The sequence below is a fragment of the Lissotriton vulgaris genome, chromosome 10, assembly GCF_964263255.1.
Source record: "Lissotriton vulgaris chromosome 10, aLisVul1.2, whole genome shotgun sequence".
Taxonomy (NCBI): Eukaryota; Metazoa; Chordata; class Amphibia; order Caudata; family Salamandridae; genus Lissotriton; species Lissotriton vulgaris.
In genome coordinates this window covers 2240660-2268546 of record NC_141698.1, presented here as the reverse complement: position 1 = coordinate 2268546, position 27887 = coordinate 2240660, and the positions used below count along the sequence as shown (strand labels likewise).

Sequence of the window (27887 nt, the reverse complement as noted above, 5' to 3'; positions counted from 1 at the left end):
CTAAGTGGTTGTTATGAATGATTCCTACCTGGACATTTAGCTTATCAACCCACTGCACAGCACAGCAGCACCTACTGATACAAGAGAACAGAGCCCACAGCACAGCAGCACCTACTGCTACACAGGAACAGGGCCCACTGCACGGCATATCAGCGCCTACTGCTACAAGAGAACAGAGCACACTGCACAGCACAGAAGCACCTACTGATACAAGAGAAAAGAGCCCATTGCACAGCACAGCAGCACCTACTAATACCAGAGAAAAGAGCCCATTGCACAGCACAGCAGCACCTACTGATACAAGAGAACAGAGCCCACTGCACAGCACAGCAGCACCTTCTGCTACAAGAGAACAGAGCCCACTGCACAGCACTGCAGCACCTACTGCTACAAGAGAACAGAGCCCACTGCACAGCACAGCAGCACCTTCTGCTACAAGCGAACAGAGCCCACTGCACAGCACATCAGCACCTACTGCTACAAGAGACCAGAGCCCACTGCACAGCACAGCAGCACCTTCTGCTACAAGAGAATAGAGCCCACTGCACAGCACAGCAGCACCTACTGCTACAAGAAAACAGAGCTCACTGCACAGCACAGCAGCACCTACAAGAGAACAGAGCCCACTGCACAGCACAGCAGCACCTTCTGCTACAAGAGGACAGAGCCCACTACACAGCACAGCAGCACCTACCACTAGAAGAGAACAGAGCCCACTGCACAGCACTGCAGCACCTACTGCTACAAGAGAACAGAGCCCACTGCACAGCACAGCAGCACCTTCTGCTACAAGAGAACAGAGCCCATTGCACAGCACAGCAGCATCTTCTGCTACAAGAGAACAGAGCCCATTGCACAGCACAGCAGCACCTTCTGCTACAAGAGAACAGAGCCCACTGCACAGCACAGCAGCACCTACTGCTACAAGAGAACAGAGCTCCCTGCACAGCACAGCAGCGCCTACTGCTACGAGAGAACAGAGCCCACTGCTGCAGCAGCACCTACTGCTACATTACAAAAGAGCCCACTGCAAAGCAGCACCTACTGCTACAAGAGAACAGAGCCCACTGCACAGCACAGCAGCACCTACTGCTACAAGAGAACAGAGCTCAATGCACAGCACAGCAGCACCTACTGCTACGAGAGAACAGAGCCCACTGCTCCAGCAGCACCTACTGCTACAAGACAAAAGAGCCCACAGCATATCAGCACCTTCTGCTACAAGAGAACAGAGCCCACTGCACAGCACTGCAGCACCTACTGCTACAAGAGAACAGAGCCAATTGCACAGCACAGCAGCACCTTCTGCTACAAGACAAAAGAGCCCACTGCAAAGCAGCACCTACTGCTACAAGAGAACAGAGCCCACTGCACAGCAGCACCTACTGCTACAAGAGAACAGAGCCCACTGCACAGCTAAGCAGCACCTACTGCTACACAGGAACAGGGCCCACTGCACAGCATATCAGCACCTTCTGCTACAAGAGAACAGAGCCCACTGCACAGCACAGCAGCACCTTCTGCTACAAGAGAACAGAGCCCATTGCACAGTACAGCAGCACCTTCTGCTACAAGAGAACAGAGCCCACTGCACAGCACATCAGCACCTACTGCTACAAGAGACCAGAGCCCACTGCACAGCACAGCAGCACCTTCTGCTACAAGAGAATAGAGCCCACTGCACAGCACAGCAGCACCTACTGCTACAAGAAAACAGAGCTCACTGCACAGCACAGCAGCACCTACAAGAGAACAGAGCCCACTGCACAGCACAGCAGCACCTTCTGCTACAAGAGGACAGAGCCCACTACACAGCACAGCAGCACCTACCACTAGAAGAGAACAGAGCCCACTGCACAGCACAGCAGCACCTACTGCTACGAGAGAACAGAGCCCACTGCTCCAGCAGCACCTACTGCTACAAGACAAAAGAGCCCACTGCAAAGCAGCACCTACTGCTACAAGAGAACAGAGCCCACTGCACAGCAGCACCTACTGCTACAAGAGAACAGAGCCCACTGCACAGCTAAGCAGCACCTACTGCTACACAGGAACAGGGCCCACTGCACAGCATATCAGCACCTACTGCTACAAGAGAACAGAGCCCACTGCACAGCACAGCAGCACCTACTGCTACACAGGAACAGGGCCCACTGCACAGCACAGCAGCACCTGCTGCTAGGAGAGAACAGAGCCCACTGCACAGCAGCACCTACTGCTACAAGAGAACAGAGCCCACTGCACAGCACAGCAGCACCTACTGCTTCACATGAATAGGGCCCACTGCACAGCATATCAGCACCTACTGCTACAAGAGAACAGAGCCCACTTCACATCACAGCAGCACCTACTGCTACGAGAGAACAGAGCCCACTGCACAGCAGCACCTACTGCTACAAGAGAACAGAGCCCACTGCTCCTGCACAGCAGCACCTACTGCTACAAGAGAACAGAGCTCACAGCACAGCAGCACCTACTGCTACAAGAGAACAGAGCCCACTACTACATCAGCACCTATTGCAACAAGGCAAAAGAGCCCACTGCAAAGCAGCACCTACTGCTACAAGAGAACAGAGCCCACTGCACAGAAGCACCTACTGCTACACAGGAACAGGGCCCACTGCACTGCATATCAGCACCTACTGCTACAAAGAACAGAGCCCACTGCAGAGCACAGCAGCATCTACTGCTACAAGAGAACAGAGCCCACTGCACTGCACATCAGCACCTACTGTTAGAAGAGAACAGAGCCCACTGCACAGCACAGCATCACCTACGGATACAAGAGAACATAGCCCACTGCACAGCAGCACCTACTGCTACAAGAGAACAGAGCCCACTGCAGAGCACAGCTGCACCTACTGCTACAAGAGAACAGAGCATACAGCACAGCAGCACCCACTGCTACACAGGAACTGGCCCCACTCCACAGCATATCAGCACCTACTGCTACAAAAGAACAGAGCCCACAGCACAGCAGCACCTACTGCTACAAGAGAACAGAGTCCCCTGCTCCAGCAGCACCTACTGCTACAAGAGAACAGAGCTCACTGCACAGCTAAGCAGCACCTATTGCTACACAGGAACAGGGCCCACTGCACAGCATATCAGCACCTTCTGCTACAAGAGAACAGAGCCCACTGCACAGCACTGCAGCACCTACTGCTACAAGAGAACAGAGCCAATTGCACAGCACAGCAGCACCTTCTGCTACAAGACAAAAGAGCCCACTGCAAAGCAGCACCTACTGCTACAAGAGAACAGAGCCCACTGCACAGCAGCACCTACTGCTACAAGAGAACAGAGCCCACTGCACAGCTAAGCAGCACCTACTGCTACACAGGAACAGGGCCCACTGCACAGCATATCAGCACCTTCTGCTACAAGAGAACAGAGCCCACTGCACAGCACAGCAGCACCTTCTGCTACAAGAGAACAGAGCCCATTGCACAGTACAGCAGCACCTTCTGCTACAAGAGAACAGAGCCCACTGCACAGCACATCAGCACCTACTGCTACAAGAGACCAGAGCCCACTGCACAGCACAGCAGCACCTTCTGCTACAAGAGAATAGAGCCCACTGCACAGCACAGCAGCACCTACTGCTACAAGAAAACAGAGCTCACTGCACAGCACAGCAGCACCTACAAGAGAACAGAGCCCACTGCACAGCACAGCAGCACCTTCTGCTACAAGAGGACAGAGCCCACTACACAGCACAGCAGCACCTACCACTAGAAGAGAACAGAGCCCACTGCACAGCACAGCAGCACCTACTGCTACGAGAGAACAGAGCCCACTGCTCCAGCAGCACCTACTGCTACAAGACAAAAGAGCCCACTGCAAAGCAGCACCTACTGCTACAAGAGAACAGAGCCCACTGCACAGCAGCACCTACTGCTACAAGAGAACAGAGCCCACTGCACAGCTAAGCAGCACCTACTGCTACACAGGAACAGGGCCCACTGCACAGCATATCAGCACCTACTGCTACAAGAGAACAGAGCCCACTGCACAGCACAGCAGCACCTACTGCTACACAGGAACAGGGCCCACTGCACAGCACAGCAGCACCTGCTGCTAGGAGAGAACAGAGCCCACTGCACAGCAGCACCTACTGCTACAAGAGAACAGAGCCCACTGCACAGCACAGCAGCACCTACTGCTTCACATGAATAGGGCCCACTGCACAGCATATCAGCACCTACTGCTACAAGAGAACAGAGCCCACTTCACATCACAGCAGCACCTACTGCTACGAGAGAACAGAGCCCACTGCACAGCAGCACCTACTGCTACAAGAGAACAGAGCCCACTGCTCCTGCACAGCAGCACCTACTGCTACAAGAGAACAGAGCTCACAGCACAGCAGCACCTACTGCTACAAGAGAACAGAGCCCACTACTACATCAGCACCTATTGCAACAAGGCAAAAGAGCCCACTGCAAAGCAGCACCTACTGCTACAAGAGAACAGAGCCCACTGCACAGAAGCACCTACTGCTACACAGGAACAGGGCCCACTGCACTGCATATCAGCACCTACTGCTACAAAGAACAGAGCCCACTGCAGAGCACAGCAGCATCTACTGCTACAAGAGAACAGAGCCCACTGCACTGCACATCAGCACCTACTGTTAGAAGAGAACAGAGCCCACTGCACAGCACAGCATCACCTACGGATACAAGAGAACATAGCCCACTGCACAGCAGCACCTACTGCTACAAGAGAACAGAGCCCACTGCAGAGCACAGCTGCACCTACTGCTACAAGAGAACAGAGCATACAGCACAGCAGCACCCACTGCTACACAGGAACTGGCCCCACTCCACAGCATATCAGCACCTACTGCTACAAAAGAACAGAGCCCACAGCACAGCAGCACCTACTGCTACAAGAGAACAGAGTCCCCTGCTCCAGCAGCACCTACTGCTACAAGAGAACAGAGCTCACTGCACAGTACATCAGCACCTACTGCTACAAGAGAACAGAGCCCACTGCACAGCACAGCAGCACCTACTACTACAAGAGAACAGAGCCCACTGCACAGCACAGCAGCACCTACTGCTACAAGAGAACAGAGCCCACTGCACAGCACAGCAGCACCTACTGCTACACGAAAAAGGACCCCACTGCACTGCACAGCAGCACCTACTGCTAGATGAGAACAGAGCCCACTGCTCCAGCACAGCAGCACCTACTGCTACAAGAGAACAGAGCCACTGCAGAGAACAGCAGCACCTACTGCCACACGAGAAAGGACCCCATTGCACTGCACAGCAGCACCTACTGCTACAAGAGAACAGAGCCCACTGCTCCGGCAGCACCTACTGCTACAAGACAAAAGAGCCCACTGCACAGCAGAGAAGCACCTACTGCTAGAACAGAACAGAGCCCACTGCTCCAGCACAGCAGCACCTACTGCTACAAGAGAACAGAGCCCACTGTAGAGCACAGCAGCACCTACTGCTAGAAGAGAACAGAGCACCCTGCAGAGCAGAGCAGCACCTACTGCTACAAGAGAACAGAGCCTACTGCACATCAGCACCTATTGCTACAAGAGAACAGAGCCCACTGCACAGCACAGTAGCACCTACTGCTACACAGGAACAGGGCCCACTGCACAGCGTATCAGCACCTACTGCTACAAGAGAACAGAGCCCACTGCACAGCACAGCAGCACCTACTGCTACACAGGAACAGGGCCCACTGCACAGCATATCAGCACCTACTGCTACAAGAGAACAGAGCCCACAGCACAGCAGCGCCTACTGCTACAAGAGAACAGAGCCCACTGCACAGCACAGCAGCACCTACTGCTACAAGAGAACAGAGCCCACTGCACAGAACAGCAGCACCTACTGCTAGACGAGAACAGAGCCCACTACTACAGCAGCACCTATTGCTACAAGTCAAAAGAGCTCACTGCACAGCACAGCAGCACCTACTGCTACAAGAGAAGAGAGCATACAGCACAGCAGCACCCACTGCTACACAGGAACTGGCCCCACTGCACAGCATATCAGCACCTACTGCTACAAAAGAACAGAGCCCACAGCACCGCAGCACCTACTGTTACAAGAGAACAGAGTCCCCTGCTCCAGCAGCAGCTACTGCTACAAGAGAACAGAGCCCACTGCACAGTACATCAGCACCTACTGCTACAAGAGAACAGAGCCCACTGCACAGCACAGCAGCACCTACTACTACAAGAGAACAGAGCCCACTGCACAGCACAGCAGCACCTACTGCTACAAGAGAACAGAGCCCACTGCACAGCACAGCAGCACCTACTGCTACACAAAAAAGGACCCCACTGCACTGCACAGCAGCACCTACTGCTAGATGAGAACAGAGCCCACTTCTCCAGCACAGCAGCACCTACTGCTACAAGAGAACAGAGCCACTGCAGAGAACAGCAGCACCTACTGCCACACGGGAAAGGACCCCATTGCACTGCACAGAAGCACCTACTGCTACAAGACAAAAGAGCCCACTGCACAGCAGAGAAGCACCTACTGCTAGAACAGAACATAGCCCACTGCTCCAGCACAGCAGCACCTACTGCTACAAGAGAACAGAGCCCACTGTAGAGCACAGCAGCCCCTACTGCTAGAAGAGAACAGAGCACCCTGCAGAGCAGAGCAGCACCTACTGCTACAAGAGAACAGAGCCTACTGCACATCAGCACCTATTGCTACAAGAGAACAGAGCCCACTGCACAGCACTTTAGCACCTACTGCTACACAGGAACAGGCCCCACTGCACAGCATATCAGCACCTACTGCTACAAGAGAACAGAGCCCACTGCACAGCACAGCAGCACCTACTGCTACACAGGAACAGGGCCCACTGCACAGCATATCAGCACCTACTGCTACAAGAGAACAGAGCCCACAGCACAGCAGCACCTACTGCTACAAGAGAACAGAGCCCACTGCACAGAACAACAGCACTTACTGCTAGAAGAGAACAGAGCCCACTACTACAGCAGCACCTATTGCTACAAGTCAAAAGAGCCCACTGCACAGCACAGCGGCACCTACTGCTACAAGAGAACAGAGCCCACTGCACAGCACAGCAGCACCTACTGCTACAAAAGAACAGAGCCCGCTGAACAGAAGCACCTACTGCTACAAGACAAAAGAGCCCACTGCACAGCACAGCAGCGCCTACTGCTACACGAGAACATAGCCCACTGCAAGGCACAGCAGCACCTATTTCTACAAGAGAACAGAGCCCACTGCACAGCACCTACTGCTACACGAGAACATAGCTCACTGCAAAGCACAGCAGCACCTACTGGTACAAGAGAACAGAGCCCACTACTACAGCAGCACCTATTGCTACAAGGCAAAAGAGCCCACTGCAAAGCAGCACCTACTGCTACAAGAGAACAGAGCCCACTGCACAGCACAGCAGCACCTACTGCTACACGAGAACAGAGCCCACAGCACAGTAGCACCTACTGCTGCAAGAGAACAGAGCCTACTGCACAGCAGAACCTACTGCTACAAGAGAACAGAGCCCACTGCACAGCAGCACCTACTACTACAAGAGAACAGGGCCCACTGCACAGCAGCACCTACTGCTACAAGAGAACAGAGCCCACTGCTCCAGCAGCACCTACTGCTACAAGAGAACAGAGCCCACTGCACAGCACAGCAGCACCTACTGCTAAAAGAGAACAGAGCCTACTGCACAGCACAGCAGCACCTACTGCTACAAGAGAACAGAGCCCAATGCACAGGACAACCTACTGTTGGAAGAGAACAGAGCCCACTGCACAGCACAGCAGCACCTACTGCTACAAGAGAACAGAGCCCACTGCACAGCAGCACCTACTGCTACATGAGAACAGAAGCCACTGCAGAGCACAGCAGCACCTACCACTAGAAGAGAACAGAGCCCACTGCACAGCACAGCAGCACTTACTGCTACACGAGAACAGAGCCCACTGCACAGCAGCACCTACTGCTACAAGAGAACAGAGCCCACTGCACAGCAGCACCTACTGCTACATGAGAACATAGCCCACTGCAAAGCACAGCAGCACCTACTGCTACACGAGAACATAGCCCACTGCAAAGCACAGCTGCACCTATTGTTACAAGAGAACAGAGCCCACTGCACAGCACCTACTGCTACACGAGAACATAGCTCACTGCAAAGCACAGCAGCACCTACTGCTACAAGAGAACAGAGCCCACTACTACAGCAGCACCTATTGCTACAAGGCAAAAGAGCCCACTACAAAGCAGCACCTACTGCTACAAGAGAACAGAGCCCACTGCACAGCACCACCTACTGCTACAAGAGAACAGAGCCCACTGCACAGCACAGCAGCACCTACTGCTACAAGAGAACAGAGCCCACTGCACAGCACAGCAGCACCTACAGTTAGAAGAGAACAGAGCCCACTGCACAGCACAGCAGCACCTACTGCTACAACAGAACAGAGCCCTCTGCACAGCAGCACCTACTGCTACACGAGAACAGAACCCACTGCACAGCACAGCAGCACCTACCACTAGAAGAGAACAGAGCCCACTGCACAGCAGCACTTACTGCTACACGAGAACAGAGCCCACTGCACAGCAGCACCTACTGCTACAAGAGAACAGAGCCCACTGCACAGCATAGCAGCACCTACTGCTACAAGAGAACAGAGCCCACTGCACAGCACAGCAGCACCCACTGCTTCAAGAGAACAAACCTCACTGCTACAACCCAGCTGCGCCTACTGCTAGAATAGAACAAGGCCCACTATACAGCCCCACCCGTACCTAGTGTTTATCACTGCTGCAGCACAGCAGCACCTGCTCCCACAGTACTACTCACTGGTACAGCACAGCCACTCCCACCCAGCAGGCCACTGCTACTGAGCTGCAAAGCACAGAAGACTTGCCTTACCGCACCGCCATCCTGCGCAGAAGGACCCAGAGCAGGTCACAGCCGCACTGCAGGTCCATGAAGAAGGAATACGCGCCCACCATGCTGCCTCCATGTGGGCACTGCCCGGGGTCCCTTCCTGCACCAACAGGCTCTCCTGCACCAACAGGCTCTCCTGCAGTGCCACCTTCAGCTGACTGTCCCAGTCTAGGCAGGCATGCAAATGAGGACACAGGCGAGGCAAGTGCTGTGCACTGACTTCCTGAAACCTCCTACCAGCAGCAGAGAAAAACCAGCCCTGCGACACTGTCCATGTTTACAAGCAGCAGCACTATATTGTAACTAATAAGGACCCCCTGTAAATGAATCAAATTCCTAGGACAGGGTAAAACAAATAATGAAAATTAACATTCCCAGGCAATATATACTGCAGTGCAATGTAAACAAGCATGTCACCAGAAAAAATATGAATAAAAAAATATGTCATAAGTTTTAATTATATTCATACAGGTTAAAAAAAAACATCATAGACATAACATATCAAAATTATGATGCACTTCATGTATTAAAAACAATTGAATGTATGATGCTTAATCAAATGACGATGGTTTCCTCAACGCGTTTCAACATAATGGGTGTCTTCATCAGAAAAAGGAAGATTGCGCCAAACCTAAACGAAGCAGCTGCCCACTAAGTGCTGGGCAGCTGGGGAAACTGAGCCGGGCACCAGCGTGCCTCCAGGCTCTCCTCTGGGGCCCTAAAATGAACAATAGGGCCAAAAACGATGTGGGAGCCTTGCATGCTCTAAACCAACCAACTGTGCCCTCAGGAGCCTCGTGGGCTCTCATTAAAATGCCACCACACTGGGGGAGCGGCCCGCTGTCAGCCGGGGCAGCTCTACCTCCAGAAATGCCCCAAATCACGTTGGAGTCCCGCTCGGGGGACTCAGGAAAACAAGGGCCCCATTGAGCCTCTAGGCCCTGAATAATACTTTGCCCCGGTCGTTGTTGGAGTCCCTCTCTGGGGGACTCGAAATCGCAAATGCCCCCTGAGCCTCTCGTGGGCTTGACCGACGTAACTGGGGCCTCAGGAGAGCTTCGCAGGCTCTAAGTAAACAAATGCCCCTGGAGCCCTTGTGGGCTCTGAACAAGATGGCCCCTTCGTTGGAGTCCCTCTCGGGGGACTCGAAACAAACAAACTGTCCCCGGGACAAGGATCGCACTACTTGGGGGGGGGGGGGCGGAACCCGGCAGTGTGCCCCGACGCCCCCCTCTCCTCCCAGGGACAACCTGCACTCACCGAGGACACTTCCACAGGGATCTGCCGCCGGCCATAGGACTGCTCAACCCGCAGTCTCCTCCGCCGGCGCTGCTCCTCGGCCGTGGGTGGTTCGGTCTCCTCGGCGGCTTCCCTTACTCTGGACCAATCCCAGCGAGGCGCTGCGGTCGAGCCCCTGACCCCGAGGGCTCTCTCTCCTCCGTCGTGCCTCCAATTGCCGGGCACCTCTTCCTCCCGCTGGGCCAATCCCAGCGCGGCAGGAACGATTAGGCCGGTGGACTCCGGGTCTGCGACGGTGATTCCCGGCTCACCACGGGGTGGGCTCCCGTGAGGTAAGGCGCAAGTCCCTGGCGGGGTGGGCACACGTCAGGGGTTAAAACACACGGGCACAAGGTCCCTGGCGGGGTGGCACCCGTCAGGGGAACAAACCAGCTAAACTGAGGGGTGACAACAGAACTCCCCCAAATGCGGCAGGAAATGCGGGGTGGGTACCTGTGCCGCTAAGAAGCACAAGAGGGGGAATCCTCCCACACGCTGGGGGATCCCTGAGGGCAAGGATCACCGTTCCAGCGACGCAAATGCGCTATTTCCAGCAGGGGGAGGCCAGTGCTTCCCAGGGGCTGGCAGGCAGGAATCCAAAAGTCCAGGCAAAGTCCTGTAGGAAGGTGGGCAGGGGGGCAAAGGCTGGGCCCAGGATCCAGCTCACAGGGCCCTCCAGGTAGGGAGGCAGTCCCTAGTGGCGGTATCCTCCTGGTGCCCAGAAGTAGCAGCAGGACCCCCTCTTCAGGTCAGGAACAAGAGAACCTTTCACAAGAGGTCACAGCCTCTTTTTATACACTAAATCCCTTTGTCTACATGGGTGCAGGCAAGGGACGAACCAGATACAACTGGTACCTGAGCACTTTGTTTTGCTCAGCCCCTCTGGCTATTCACAGGATGGGTAGGGTCATCAGTCGCACCACAGTGGGCGGAGCCAGCATTGTGTAGGGACGACTCATCCTGGACATCCCCCGTCGCAGCCACATCTCCGAACACCTGAGAGACCTGCACTGGCTCCCGGTCAACAAGAGAATCACCTTCCGTCTCCTCACCCACGCTCACAAAGCCCTACACAACCAAGGACCAGGATACCTCAACAGCCGCCTCAACTTCAACGCTCCCAAACGCCAGCTTCGATCGACCGGCCACGCCCTCGCCGCCGTCCCCCGAATCCGAAGAGCCACCTCAGGGAGACGGTCCTTCTCCTACCTCGCCGCCAAGACATGGAACTCCCTCCCGACCCACCTCCGCCTGACCCAGGACCACCTCGCCTTCAGGAAGCAGCTCAAGACCTGGCTGTTCGAGCAGTAGCGGATCCCCCTCCCCTAGCGCCTTGAGACCCTCTGGGTGAGTAGTGCGCTATATAAATGCTTTGATTGATTGATTGATAGGGAAAGCCCAGCCCTATTCAGGTCCGAGGTGCACCCCTCCCTCACATTAACATGCAGATCTCCCATTCACCACCGGGGCAGACCCATCCTGACTCATGGGGCCAGGCACACCAGCCAGTCTCAGCCAATGACAAGACAGACAGCCACTTTACCTTTTATACACAGACAGGCCAACTTCTAGAAGTGGCACTTCCATACTAGACACAATCATGCCGCACACATCATCGCAGAGCATTTAATCACACGAGTCCGCACATATCAAACTCGCACCTGCACTCCCCACGCATCAGGAACTACCGGGGACACATACATTCCCCATGCATTCCTATGGGAGGGCAGGCCAACCTTACTACACGCACGCACTTTACCCTGGGACACAGTGGTAAAGTGCGCAGAAGCCAAAAATCACTAACACCAGGTCACCATTAAAAGCAAAAAGTTTAGGGGTGAACCTGCCAGAAGGGCCAAGTCCAACACTGTCCATGTTTACAAGCAGCAGTGCCACACCAGCCCTGCAACACTCTCCATGATTACAAGCAGCAGAGCCACACCAGCCCTGCGACACTGTCCATGTTTACAAGCAGCAGCACACATGCCCTGCAACACTGTCCATTATTACAAGCAGCAGAGCCACACCAGCCCTGCAAAACTGCCCATGTTTACAAGCAGCATCACACCAGCCCTGCGACACTGTCCATGATTACAAGCAGCAGAGCCACACCAACCCTGTGACACTGTCCATGTTTACAAGCAGCAGCACCCCACAGCCCTGCAACACTGTCCATGTTTACAAGCAGCAGCAGCAGCATGCCAGCCCTGCGACACTGTCCATGTTTACAAGCAGCAGCACACCAGCCCTGTAACACTGTCCATGATTATGAGCAGCATCACACCAGCCCTGCGACACTGTCCATGTTTACAAGTAGCACAACAGCCCTACGACACTGTCCATGTTTACAAGCAGCAGCACACCATGCCCTGACACACTGTCCATATTTACAAGCAGCAGCACACCAGCCCTCCGACACTGTCCATGTTTATAAGCAGCAGCACACCAGCCCTGCCACACTGTCCATGTTTACAAGCAGCAGCATACCAGCCCTGCCACATTGTCCATGCTCACAAGCAGCAGCACACCAGCCCTGCGACATTGTCCATGATTACAAGGAGCAGAGCCACACCAGCCCTGCAACACTGTCCATGTTTACAAGCAGCAGCACACCAGCCCTGTAACACTGGCCATGATTACAAGCAGTAGAGCCACACCAGCCCCGCCAAACTGTCCATGATTTAAAGCAGCAGAGCCACACCAGCCCTGCGACACTGTCCATGTTTACAAGCAGCAGAGCCACACCAGCCCTGCGACACTGTCCATGATTACAAGCAGCAGAGCCACACCAGCCCTGCGACACTGTCCATGTTTACAAGCAGCAGCACACATGCCCGGCAACACTGTCCATGATTACAAGCAGCAGAGCCACACCAGCCCTGCAAAACTGTCCATGTTTACAAGCAGCAGCACACCAGCCCTGCAACACTGTCCATGATTACAAGCAGCAGAGCCACACCAACCCTGCAACACTGTCCATGTTTACAAGCAGCAGCACCCCATGTCCCTGCAACACTGTCCATGTTTACAAGCAGCAGCAGCAGCACACCAGCCCTGCAACACTGTCCATGTTTACAAGCAGCAGCACACCAGCCCTGTAACACTGTCCACGAATATAAGCAGCATCACACCAGCCCTGCAACACTGTCCATGTTTACAAGTAGCACAACAGCCCTACAACACTGTCCATGTTTACAAGCAGCAGCACAACTGCCCTGCGACACTGTCCATGTTTACAAGCAGAAGCACACCAGCCCTGCCACACTGTCCATGTTTACAAGCAGCAGCACCCCATGTCCCTGCAACACTGTCCATGTTTACAAGCAGCAGCAGCAGCACACCAGCCCTGCAACACTGTCCATGTTTACAAGCAGCAGCACACCAGCCCTGTAACACTGTCCACGATTATAAGCAGCATCAAACCAGCCCCGCAACACTGTCCATGTTTACAAGTAGCACAACAGCCCTACAACACTGTCCATGTTTGCAAGCAGCAGCACAACTGCCCTGCGACACTGTCCATGTTTACAAGCAGAAGCACACCAGCCCTGCCACACTGTCCATGTTTACAAGCAGCAGCACACCAGCCCTGCGACATTGTCCATGATTACAAGCAGCAGAGCCACACAGCCCTGCGACACTGTCCATGTTTACAAGCAGCAGCACACAAGCCCTACAACATTGTCCATGATTACAAGCAGCAGAGCCACACTAGCCCTGCAACACTGTACATGATTACAAGCAGCAGCAGACCAGCCCTGCGACACTGTCCATGTTTACAAGCAGCAGCACACAAGCCCAACAACACTGTCCATGATTACAAGCAGCAGAGCCACACCAGCCCTGTGACACTGTACATGATTACAAGCCGCAGCACACCAGCCCTGTGACACTGTCCATGTTTACAAGCAGCCGCAGCACACCAGCCCTGTGACACTGTCCATGTTTACAAGCAGCCGCAGCACACCAGCCCTGCAACACTGTCCATGTTTGCAAGCTGCAACACTGTTCTTGTATATAAGCAGGGCCACATCCCATCTGCGAGACTGCCTGGGTGTGCAGCACACAACACTGTCCATGATTACAAGCAGCAGAGCCACACCAGCCCTGCGACACTGTACATGATTACAAGCAGCAGCAGACCAGCCCAGCTACACTTTCCATGTTTACAAGCTGCAGCACACAAGCCCTACAACACTGTCCATGTTTACAAGCAGCAGCACACAAGCCCTGTAACACTGTCCATGATTATAAGCAGCATCACACCAGCCCTGCAACACGGTCCATGTTTACAAGTAGCACAACAGCCCTACGACACTGTCCATGTTTACAAGTAGCACAAAAGCCCTACGACACTGTCCATGTTTACAAGCAGCAGCACACCAGCCCTGCGACACTGTCCATGTTTATAAGCAGCAGCACACCAGCCCTGCCTCACTGTCCATGCTTACAAGCAGCATCACACCAGCCCTGCAACACTGTCCATGTTTACAAGTAGCACAACAGCCCTACGACACTGTCCATGTTTACAAGTAGCACAAAAGCCCTACGACACTGTCCATGTTTACAAGCAGCAGCACACCAGCCCTGCCACACTGTCCATGTTTACAAGCAGCAGCACACCAGCCCTGCGACACTGTCCATGTTTATAAGCAGCAGCACACCAGCCCTGCCTCATTGTCCATGATTACAAGCAGCAGAGCCACACCAGCCCTGCAACACTGTCCATGTTTACAAGCAGCAGCACAACAGCCCTGCAACACTGTCCATGATTACAAGCAGTAGAGCCACACCAGCCCCGACAAACTGTCCATGATTAAAAGCAGCAGAGCCACACCAGCCCTGCGACACTGTCCATGTTTACAAGCAGCAGAGCCACACCAGCCCTGCGACACTGTCCATGATTACAAGCAGCAGAGCCACACCAGCCCTGCGACACTGTCCATGTTTACAAGCAGCAGCACACATGCCCGGCAACACTGTCCATGATTACAAGTAGCAGAGCCACACCAGCCCTGCAAAACTGTCCATGTTTACAAGCAGCAGCACACCAGCCCTGCAACACTGTCCATGATTACAAGCAGCAGAGCCACACCAACCCTGCAACACTGTCCATGTTTACAAGCAGCAGCACCCCATGGCCCTGCAACACTGTCCATGTTTACAAGCAGCAGTAGCAGCACACCAGCCCTGCAACACTGTCCATGTTTACAAGCAGCAGCACACCAGCCCTCTAACACTGTCCATGATTATAAGCAGCATCACACCAGCCCTGCAACACTGTCCATGTTTACAAGTAGCACAACAGCCCTACAACACTGTCCATGTTTACAAGCAGCAGCACAACTGCCCTGCGACACTGTCCATGTTTACAAGCAGAAGCACACCAGCCCTGCCACACTATCCATGTTTACAAGCAGCAGCACACCAGCCCTGCGACATTGTCCATGATTACAAGCAGCAGAGCCACACAGCCCTGCGACACTGTCCATGTTTACAAGCAGCAGCACACAAGCCCTACAGCACTGTCCGTGATTACAAGCAGCAGAGCCACACCAGCCCTGCGACACTGTGCATGATTACAAGCAGCAGCAGACCAGCCCTGCGACACTGTCCATGTGTAAAAGCAGCAGAACACAAGCCCTACAACACTGTCTATGATTACAAGCAGCAGAGCCACACCAGCCCTGCGACACTGTACATGATTACAAGCCGCAGCACACCAGCCCTGTGACACTGTCCATGTTTAGAAGCAGCCGCAGCACACCAGCCCTGTGACACTGTCCATGTTTACAAGCAGCCGCAGCACACCAGCCCTGCGACACTGTCCATGTTTGCAAGCTGCAACACTGTTCTTGTATATAAGCAGGGCCACATCCCATCTGCGAGACTGCCTGGGTGTGCAGCAAATCTGCAGGGATGTTATAGCTTACAAGCAGGCAGCACCACAGCATCTCTGCAAGACTGGCAGAGTTTATCAGCAGCATCTCACTATCTTTCCAAGGCTGGCAAAGGTTACCAGCAGCATCTCACTATCCTTTCAAGGCTGGCAAAGGTTACCAGCAGCATCTCACTATCTTTCCAAGGATGGCAAAGTTTACCAGCAGCATCTCACTATCTTCCAAGGCTGGCAAAGGTTACCAGCAGCATCTCACTATCTTTCCAAGGCTGACAAAGGTTACCAGCAGCATCTCATTATCTTTCCAAGGCTGGCAAATGTTACCAGCAGCATCTCACTATCTTTCCAAGGCTGGCAAAGGTTACCAGCAGCATCTCACTATCTTTCCAAGGCTGACAAAGGTTACCAGCAGCATCTCACTATCTTTCCAAGGCTGGCAAAGGTTACCAGCAGCATCTCACTATCTTTCCAAGGCTGGCAAAGGTTACCAGCAGCATCTCACTATCTTTCCAAGGCTGACAAAGGTTACCAGCAGCATCTCACTATCTTTCCAAGGCTGGCAAAGGTTACCAGCAGCATCTCACTATCTGTCCAAGGATGGCAAAGGTTACCAGCAGCATCTCACTATCTTTCCAAGGATGGCAAAGGTTACCAGCAGCATCTCACTATCTTTCCAAGGCTGGCAAAGGTTACCAGCAGCATCTCACTATCTTTCCAAGGATGGCAAAGTTTACCAGCAGCATCTCACTATCTTTCCAAGGCTGGCAAAGGTTACCAGCAGCATCTCACTATCTCTGCAAGAGTAGTGGTGCCTGTAAGCAGCACCAGAATGCATCAACAATGCTTATAAGCAGAGAGAGAATCATTTTCTGCTGTCCATGAGGAGCCCAAGGGGCCGAGCCTCTTCCCCGGGATCACCTGTGCCCCCTCCTGTACCCACCTCAACTTTGACCCCACTCCCTCAAAGGTTTCACCTGCGCCCCCTCCTGTACCCACCTCACCTTTGATCCAACGCCCTTGAAGGGTTCACCTGTGCCTTCTCCTTCCCCAGCTGACCTTTGACCCCACACCCTCCAAGGGTTCACCTGTGCCTCCTCCTGTACCCACCTCACCTTTGACCCCATGCCCTCGAAGGGTTCACCTGCGCCTCCTCCTGAACCCACCTCACCTTTGACCCCACGCCCTCGAAGGGTTCTCCTGCGCCTCCTCCTGTACCCACCTTACCTTTTACCCCACGCCCTCGAAGGGCTCACCTGCGCCTCCTCCTGTACCCACCTCACCTTTGAGCCCACACCCTCGAAGGGTTCACCTGCGCCTCCTCCTGTACACACCTCACCTTTGACCCTATGCCCTCGAAGGGTTCACCTGCGCCTCCTCCTGTCCCCACCTCACCTTTGACCCCACACCCTTGAAGGGTTCATGTTAGATTTGGGAAAACACACAAGATGACACAAGATGATGGACGGAATGTTGCACAATGGTAAAACATTCACCCCCAGTTACAGATCTGGGTTTAATCCATCGTTATTCTGCTCACCAAGCCACCCCAGTTCAGACCTGGCCATATGCAAATCAGTCTTGACCCTGTGCCTCATTGGAACAGTCCAGCCCGAATTGCCAAGCCATGTCTTCCCTGGACCGGAATCAAGCATCCTAGGACCGGTTTCTGGCTATCAGCCGTCTTCAGCCAGGATAGCTTGACTCCAGTGGCTTAGTTAGCACGGGACCTATGTCTGGGCATACCCTTCCCACATAGGGTGAACAGCAAAACACACAAGATGATGGACGGAATGTTGCACAATGGCAAAACATTCACCCCCAGTCACAGATCTGGGTTTAATCCATCCTTATTTTGCTCACCAAGCCACCCCAGTTCAGACCTGGCCATATGCAAATCAGTCTTGACCCTGTGCCTCATGGGAACAGTCCAGCCCGAATTGCCAAGCCATGTCTACCCTGGACTGGAATCAAACATCCTAGGACCGGTTTCTGGCTATCAGCCGTCTTCAGCCAGGATAGCTTGACTCCAGTGGCTTAGTGAGCACGGGACCCATGTCTGGGCATACCCTTCTCACATAGGGTGAACAGCAAAACACACAAGATGATGGACGGAATGTTGCACAATGGAAAAAACATTCACCCCCAGTCACAGATCTGGGTTTAATCCATCCTTATTTTGCTCACCAAGCCACCCCAGTTCAGACCTGGCCATATGCAAATCAGTCTTGACCCTGTGCCTCATGGGAACAGTCCAGCCCGAATTGCCTAGCCATGTCTTCTTTGGACAGGAATCAAGCATCCTTGTTAGATTTGGGGGTCTCTTGTTGGCACAAGTAGGTACTTGTGACAAGCAGGGACCCTCTCCTCTAGTCAGGACAAGGAGATTACCCTCTCAAAATAACCCCTGCTCACCCTCTAGGTAGATTGGCGCGAGCAATCAAGGCTTATTCCAGAAGCGTTTCTAGGTTAAGCATTTGTGAACCCATACAGTAATCAAGTGACAACACCACAAATGGACACCACACTGGTATTATATCAAAAATAGTTAGCTTTTATATAAAGGCTTAGCACAAGACCAAATAACGACAAAAATACCCACAATACTATCAGCAATAAAGAGTTCTTGTTTAAAATGCTTATCTTAGAGTACTTTGCGCTTCGCACCCTTTGTCCGGCTCTCACGGTGATGAAAAGATACCCAAAAGAGTCTAACAGGCGCAGCGGATGCTCCGGTCCGATGCGTACAGAAATGCGGTGCGAGTCGTACACAGTACCTTAGCTTGATGTCTCCGGCACGGACGGGGAGATGCAAAAGAAAGCGCTGTCCGTGGCTATGTCCTCCTGTCACGCTGCAAGCTACGGCTCGTAGACGTCCTCAGTGCGGGTCGTTTGAACTCAGAGCCGCGTTGCTTGAGGGGGGAAACACCCATTACAACAACAGTGTTTTCATGCGGTGCCATCGCACCGCGACGTTCACATCGCAGGCAGCTTTACATTGCATCCTTTCATAACGCATGTTACATCTGCGCATTGACATTTACATCACTAGCGATGACAACGCAATGCAATGACAGGACAGCGGTGCAAGTGCAAGATGACCTGAACACTGTCTACATATATATTTAATTTAGCACTTTTATTATTGGATGTCGGAGAGTTTTTATTCTGCTCGAATCTTGTGCCGTCTTTTGGATGTTTCCGCCTACGCCTTTTTTGATCGAAAAAAGAAGTGCTTTTGTGCATTCTCCCATTCCATTTTGCAACTTCCATTCTTCCCCTCCGCCCGAGATAACCGCGGCCTGGGAGGTCGCCTTGAACTGGTGTGGGTTGTTGGGCTCAGAGTCATGTTGCTTGAGGCGGACGGCTTGGCACGGGGCTTCACAGAGTACGAGTTGATCCTACGAGGCTCACACAGCTCCCTGTCTCGGCGCACACAGCTCCCTGCCTCTGCGCTACGGGAAAAACAGTGTTTCCAGCAGCTCTCCTCAAGGCGGGCGAAGTCCACTGGTCCTGGGACTTCGTTCAGGGTGCAAGCTCACTCACAAGCCCTTGGAGATCTTTGGCACAAGTTAAAAATAAATTCTTTTAGTCTTTCTCCTCTCCTTCAGCAGCAAGGCAACCACTGCAGGCCAATCCTCCAGGTCAGGGACAGTATTCCTCCTTCTGCATTCCCAGTTCCTTCTTTTCAGGCAGAGGTTTCTTCTTGGCAAATCTGGATCTAATTTCTTGGGAGCAGGGTCCCAATACTTATACCCCTAAATCCTTTGTTCCCCTGGGGTAGAGGGGCCTGTGCCCAGCCAAAACCAGTTATTGAGCACTTTGTTGATATGACTTTGGCTTTTCATTCAGGAAGCAGGCTAGAGACATCAGACACTCCACATGAGGTGGAGCCAGCATTGTGGTGGAGGGGCCCAGTCCTATTCAGAGCCCAGGTACACTCCTCCCACCCATCTGGATGTCAATCTCTCTATTCACCACCAGGCTACCTAGCCCTGTCCTATGGAATTCCCCAGCCCTGTCACTCACAGAAACCAGACAGCAGATACACATCCTAGCAGAGGTGGGCTGAAATGGTTAGGCAAGCAACTACCTACTTTCTAAAAGTGGTATTTGCAAACACAGAATATTAAAATAAACTTTACTAAAAGATGTATTTTATTATTCTGAGTTCAGGCGCACTAAACTCAAATTTCTACCATGTTCCCAGAGTCTGTTAGGATTATAGAATGTGTTGGACTTGGCCCTTCTGGCAGGTTCACCCCTGAACTTTTTGCTTTTAATTGTGACATGGTGCTAGTGATTTTTGGCTTCTGCTCACTTTACTACTGTGTACCAGGGTAAAGTGCGTGCGTGTAGTGAGGTTGGCCTGCCCTCCCATAGAAATGCATGGGGAATGTATGTGTCCCTGGTAGTTCCTGGTGCGTGGGGTGTGCAGACTCGAGTTTGGTATGTGCGGACTTGTGTGATGAAATGCTGCGCAATGATGTGTGCGGTGGGAATGTGTCTAGTGTGGAAGTTCCACTTCTAGAAGTTGGCCTGTTTGGGTAATATAGGTGAAATAACTGGCTGGCTTGTGATTTGCTGGAGCTGGCCGGTGTGCCAGGCTCCAGGAGTCAGGATGGGTCTGCCCCAGTGGTGAATGGGAGATCTGCATGTTGATGGCCGGGGAGGAGTGCACCTGGGATCTGAATAGGGCTGGGCTTTCCCCACACAATGCTGGCTCCGCTCCCTTTGGTGCGTCTAATGTCCCTAGCCTGGCCAGTGAATGGAAAGGGTGGCTGAGCACAACAAAGTGCTCCAAAACCAGTTGCATCTGGTTTTACCTTCACCCTGCAGCCTCAGACAAAGGATTTCTGGGGATAAAAAGAGGCTGTGCCCTCTTGTAAGTTGTTCTCTTGTTCCTGACCTGAAGAGGGGGGCCTGCTGCTGATGCTGGGCACCAGGAGGATACCGCCATAGGGACTGCCTTTGTGCCTGGAGGGCCCTGTGAGCTGGACCCTGGGCCCACCCTTGCCCCCCCCCTGCCTACAGGACTTTGCCTGGACTTGTGGCTGTGTTTCCCTCCAGCGCCTGGGAGCGCTTTATTTTCCCTCCAGCGCCTGGGAGCGCTTTATTTTCTCTTCAGCGCCTGGGAGCGCTTGATTGGCCCTTTTTGTATTTAAGGGAGCAGGTGCCCACCCTGCGTTTCCCCGCTTATTTGCCAAGTTATTAAGTCCCCTGGCAGGTGCCCACCCCGCCAGGGACCTTGCTGCTATTTTGTTATTTCCTCACTGAGGGAGCCTACCCCTCAAAATCACCGCCGCCGGCCCGGGGATCCTCTATGAGGCGCTGTCCCGCCTCCACACCCCAGGGCCGCGCTGCCATTGGCTGCAGCCTCAACCCGGAAGTGCTCCCCCCCAGGACCCGGAAGTCCAGGCAGCCCACAGAAAGCGGACGGCAGCCCACCCCGCCCTCCTGTGAGCAGCTGCACGCCCAGCCGGAGAAGTGAAGCCGGCACCAGGAAGCCAGAAGAGGCGCTGTGGTCTGAGCCTCCCCGGCAGAGAAGACACTCCGCAGGCGCCAACAAGGAGAAGTGCGCCGTGGGTACTGGAGAGGACGAGAGCCCACCCCGCCTCCACCAGAGATTGCAAAGAGCCCCGCAGCCCCCGGCTGAGAGGAGTACCGGCCGCCAGAGCAGCAGGGCTCCCCGAGTGAAAGGAGAGCCCTGCAGCCCCAGAGGAGCCTCGCCCTACCCTGCACAGACCAGAGGAGCACTGCGAGAGACCGGTGAGTGAAGCCCTGAGGCCCCACCATTTATGTTCCGAGTCACCCCAGTGGGACTCCAACAGGGGCATTGATTCCTTTACTGAGCCCTCGAGAGGCTCCAATGTGTGGGGCATTTTATTAATTAGAGCCTAGAAGGCTCCTGGGGCATTTGTGTATTTAGAGCCTGCGGGCTCCAACGCTGATTTGGGGGCATTTTGTTTTATTCAGAGCCCAGAGGCTCCCTTGTTGTTCTGGCCCTATTGGTGGTTTCTAAGAGCCCAGAAGAGGTCCCCAGCTGTCCAGCACTTAGTGGGCAGCTACTTCGTTTAGGCCCCCCAGGAACCCTTGCGCAATCTACTTTGGCTGCCTGCACAGCCCAGCCCTGACATTGTGGACTCAGGGCGTCCTAGCCCCTGAGAGGCCAGTTGGCCTGGGGGCAGTTCTGTTGTTGTACCCTTGCGTGGGGTATGTGTTTATGCTCTCTGTGATATTTTTGCGCAATTGTGATTTACCTGCCTAATGTGATTTCTGCATCATGTGTAATGCTTTATACCTCTGAATGTATGTGGTGCTTAGGAGGTTGTTTTCCCTAATATAGGTTATACTATCGAATTCATGGTTCCCTGCGTGATATCTTCCTAAGGTGGTTAGGATTGCGTAGGTGGTACGTACCTTTGACCAGTGATTACTGGTTGTGTGCTACATTTGTTATTTGGTGCTACAGTTTTTATATGTTCTAAGTGCTGTTCCTACAAAGTGCTAATTCTACCAAGTGCTAGTTCTAAAAGTGCTTTTTCCGGACAGTGGCCCACCTGGCCCTGTCCCATGTACATAATCCCCTGTAAATTCTGCCCGTGCCAGTGGCACATTGTAAAGTGTGTGTTTATTATCTAATGTGTTTTGGTATAATACAAAGGCTATTATTATATATAACCTTGTGTGGAGTTTCGTTTGTGGTGGGCCTTGGGTGTTGTTGCTGGGGTGCGCGCGCAAACACTTAACCTACATTGCCTCCTGGATAAGCCTTACTGCTCGCGTCACGTTACCGAAAGGGTGAGCAGGGGTTATCTTTGGCGTGTAACTCCCTTGCCCTGACTAGAGTGGGGGTTTCTGCCTGACTTTGGCACAAGCCTTAGCCAACAGGAAATCCCATTTCTAACAGAATGTAACACTTCTAACAGCCCATTCTGGCCTATGGAGAGCAGGTAGCCTTACAATAGTGAAAAACGAAAATGGCTGTAATTCACTATTAGGACATGCCACACACACCAGGGCTTGTCCTACCTTACAATGCACCCTGCCCTTGGGCCTGCATAGGGGTGACTCACATGAAGTAAAGGGAAGGTTTAGAGGCTGGCAAGTGTGTGCCCTTGCCCAGCCAGCATGACAGTCCCAGACTGCGCGCAGGTTCTGCAATGGCAGACCCTAGACACATTTTACCAGGCCGCTTCTGTGGGTGGCACAACCAGTGCTGCAAGTCCACTAGCGGCATTTGGAGTTACAACCCTTGGGCACTCCTGCTGCGCTGTACTAAGGACTGACAGTGAACCAAATAAGCCAATCATGGAATTCAATCAATACAGCAATTTACACAGGGAGCACTTGCACTGTGGCACTGGTTGGCAGTGGCTATGAGCATCTAACACCAGCCAAAATACATGAGGCAACAGCTAAAAAAATGGAAGGGAGACACATGCCAATGGTGCCAGGTCTAACAGTTCACCTGCGTGCCCTCCTGTACCCACCTCACCTTTGACCCCACGCCCTCAAAGGGTTCACCTGTGCCCCCTCCTCTAATGAACCCATCATTGCCCCCTTTATCCCCAGAGCTGAGCTCTGCTCCTCTGCCCCCTTCATGTGCTTGGTCCACTTGTGCCCCCTCCTCCACAGGCGGCACCTGTGCCCCCTCCTCCACAGGTGACACCTGTGCTCCCTTCTCCACAGGTGGCACCTGTGCCCCCTCCTCCACAGGTGGCACCTGTGCCCCCTCCTCCACAGGTGACACCTGTGCTCCCTTCTCCACAGGTGGCACCTGTGCTCCCTCCTACACAGGTGGCACCTGTACCCCCTCCTCCACAGGTGGCACCTGTGCCCCCTTCACTGAGGTCCGCTGTGACCTTTTGTCTGCACTGGGGTCACTGACCCCCCTCACTGGAACTGAACCCAGGGGTCTCCCTACACTGCCCACAGATACACTGCTGGATCCTAACCAGAACCACAGACCCAGAGCACCGTCCCCTCCACCCTGTGCAGCCAATGGCAGCACTAAAGGCTGGGCTGACAGACAGCTGTCCTTAGGGTTGTGGCTCCGGGCCGCCGAGCAGTGCAACCTTCCCGTTCATGCACATCTCTGAGCAGTCTGTCCTTCCCCCATACATGTCTCCGAGCAGTCAGCAGTCTGCACACCTGCTCATGCATGTCTCTCAGCAGTCTGTCACCCCACTCATGCATGTCTCTGAGCAGTCTGTTCTCTTGCTCATACATTTCTCTGAGCAGTCTGTCCTTCCGCTCATGCACGTCTCTGAGCAGTCTGTCCTTCACACTCGTACATGTCTCTGAGCAGTCTGTCCTTCCGCTCATGCACGTCTCTGAGCAGTCTGTCCTTCACACTCATGCATGTCTCTGAGCAGTCTGTCCTCCCGCTCATACATGTCTCTGAGCAGTCTGTCCTCCCACTCATACATGTCTCTAAGCAGTCCAACCTTCCCGTTCATGCACATCTCTGAGCAGTCTGTCCTCCCGATCATACGTGTCTCTGAGCAGTCTGTTCTCCCGCTCTTGCATGTCTCTGAGCAGTCTGTCCTTCCCGCTCATGCATGTCTCTGAGCAGTCCGCGCTCCCGCTCATGCATGTCTCTCAGCAGTCTGTCGTCCCGCTCATGCATGTCTCTGAGCAGTCTGTCCTTCCGCTCATGCACATCTCTGAGCAGTCTGTCCTTCCGCTCATGCATATCTCTGAGCAGTCTGTCCTCCCGCTCATGCACGTCTCTGAGCAGTCTGTCCTTCACACTCGTGCATGTCGCTGAGCAGTCTGTCCTAACACTCATACATGTCTCTGAGCAGTCTGTCCTACCTGTTCATGCACGTCTCTGAGCAGTCTGTCCTTCCTCTCATACAAGTCTCTGAGCAGTCTGTCCTTTCGCTCATGCATGTCCCTGAGCAGTCTGTCCTTCAGACTTGTGCATATCTCCAAGCAGTCTGTCCTTCACACTCGTACATGTCTCTGAGCAGTCTGTCCTCCCGCTCATGCATGTCTCTGAGCAGTCTGCCCTCCTGCTCGTTCATGTCTCTGAGCAGTCATGCATGTCTCTGAGCAGTCTGCCCTCCTGCTCATGCATGTCTCTGAGCAGTCTGTCCTTCCGCTCATACATGTCTCGGAGCAGTCTGTACTCCCGTTCATGCATGTCTCTGAGCAGTCTGTCCTTCACACTCGTTCATGTCTCTGAGCAGTCTATCCTCCCGCTCATGCATGTCTCTGAGCAGTCTGCCCTCCTGTCCATGCATGTCTCTGAGCAGTCTGTACTCCCGCTCATGCATGTCTCTGAGCAGTCTGTCCTCTCGCTCGTGCATGTCTCTGAGCAGTCTGTCCTTCCCGCTCATGCATGTCTCACAGCTGTCCTTCCCGCTCATGCATGTCTCTGAGCAGTCTGTCCTTCCCCCATACATGTCTCTGAGCAGTCTGTCCTCCCGCTCATGCATGTCTCTGAGCAGTCTATCCTTCCCCCATACATGTCTCTGAGCAGTATGTCCTCCCGCTCATGCATGTCTCTGAGCAGTCTGTCCTTCAGTTCATGCATGCCTCTGAGCAGTCTATCCTTCCCCCATATATGTCTCTGAGCAGTCTGTCCTCCAGCTCATGCATGTCTTTGAGCAGTCTGTCCTCCCGTTCATGCATTTCTCTGAGCAGTCTGTCCTTCCGCTCATGCATGTCTCTGAGCAGTCTGTCCTCCCGCTCATGCATGTCTCTGGGCAGTCTGTCCTCCAGGTCATGTATGTTTCTGATGTTTCTGAGCAGTCTGTCCTTCCCCCATGCATGTCTCTGAGCAAGAAGTCCTCCCGCTCATGCATGTCTCTGAGCAGTCTGTCTGTCCCCCATGCATGTCTCTGAGCAGTCTGTCCTTCCCCCATGCATGTCTCTGAGCAGTCTGTCCTTCCCCATGCATGTCTCTGAGCAGTCTGTTCTCCCGCTCATGCATGTCTTTGAGTAGTCTGTCCTCCCGCTCATGCATATATCTCAGCAGTCTGTCCTTCCCCCATACATGTCCCTCCCATGCCTGACCTCTCACCCTGTGGGCCCACAACCAGTCTGACAGGTGACACACACCTCGGAGCAGAATGTGGCTCGGGCAGCATTCCTGGCGCGCCTCAGCAGCACAAGAGCACACGAAGCAGCAGCAGGCAGCTGGGAGTGCCTCGCATGCCATTCACGCACTCCTTCAACCCACCAGGCTCACTAGTGCGCCAGTAATCACAAAGAGGTGCCCCCTCTCCAAAATCAATTATTTCAAGTTATGAACCAAACACACATTTCTTTATGTCCGGTCCGGTATGTTTATTTATACCTTTCACTCATATTTTTCTGAATTGATTTTTTAAAAGAATAGCAGAGAAAGATAGCTCTACACAAACAGATAACCACAAAATAACTTACAAAAATATTTAACAGAGAAACAAATACACAAAGTTATCAAACAATGAGCATGAACAGTACATCCAACATTAAATTGCAATATTTAGGCAATGTGGGAAATAAATTGGAATTGGAATGCAATTACTAACATCCAAAATTCGATTTGCAAATTTAAGCAATATATGAGAAACATTCATCAACTTTACATGAACAAGAATGCAATTACTACATTCAAAGAGCAAAAAAGATATGTATCACTATTCTTCAGAAACCACTATAGTTGTTATAGTTCGCTATTGCTGAAAATAGCCGACGCGTTTCAAGTTTGGACCTTTAGTGTCCAAACCATCTTCAGGGCTTTGTATTAATCTGTTGGGATGTAAAAAACATGGTTTTATTACAACCACTTAGCCTCTAATGTTGAAAAATAAACCGTTTGGATAAGCAATTGTACCTGTGTGATACTGCGTTGTCTAAGTTTTTTATCACTGGGCACAACTCTGTTCTTTAGCTGTACAGCTGGGCGCTCGGCTCCACGAAAGACAGTCTGTGAAACAAACGACATATGGTCGTTTATCACTTTATTTAAAAGCATGGATTCATATGCTGCCTGATAGTATTTTTAAATCAATTTGCCTACCTTCTAGTGCGCCAGGGCAGCTGACATGTGTACCTGAAATACGAGGGCTATAGGGCGGTGCAGCCCCTCTCAGCAGCGCTGCTGCACTAGTGACAGACTGCACCAGCACTTCTCAGCAGTGCTGCTGACCTAGTGACACACTGCACCAGCACTTCTCAGCAGTGCTTCTGCACTAGTGACAGACTGCACCAGCACTTCTCAGCAGCACTGGTGTACTAGTGACAGACTACACCAGCCCATCTCAGCAGCGCTGCTGCACTAGTGACACACTACACCAGCCCCTCTCAGCAGCGCTGCTGCACTAGTGACACACTGCACCAGCACTTCTCAGCAGTGCTTCTGCACTAGTGACAGACTGCACCAGCACTTCTCAGCAACGCTGCTGCACTACTGACAGACTGCACCAGTCCATCTCGGCAGCGCTGCTGCACTAGTGACACACTGCACCAGCACGTCTCAGCAGCGCTGCTGCACTAGTGACACACTACACCAGCCCCTCTCAGCAGCGCTGCTGCACTAGTGACATACTGCACCAGCACTTCTCAGCAGTGCTTCTGCACTAGTGACAGACTGCACCAGCCCCTCTCGGCAGCGCTGCTGCTCTAGTGACACACTGCACCAGCACTTCTCAGCAGTGCTTCTGCACTAGTGACAGACTGCACTAGCACTTCTCAGCAACGCTGCTGCACTAGTGACAGACTGCACCAGTCCATCTCTGCAGCGCTGCTGCACTAGTGACACACTGCACCAGCACTTCTCAGCAGT

The 27887-nt window shown here is 53.1% G+C and overlaps 1 protein-coding gene across 3 annotated transcripts in view; it reads right to left on the bottom strand.

Annotated features, from left to right (window-relative positions):
* Positions 1-27887, bottom strand: part of IQSEC2 (IQ motif and Sec7 domain ArfGEF 2) — a 942770-nt gene that overhangs the window by 385863 nt on the left and 529020 nt on the right. The window contains exon 1 of one of the 3 annotated variants that reach the window (XM_086940143.1): positions 8914-8981. The exons of the other annotated variants lie outside the window; for them this stretch is intronic. Coding sequence (XP_086796269.1) covers positions 8914-8972 — 59 coding nt within the window. The 5' untranslated portion in view covers positions 8973-8981. Of the gene's footprint in view, positions 1-8913; positions 8982-27887 lie in introns of those variants that run through there. 3 annotated transcript variants of the gene reach the window in all.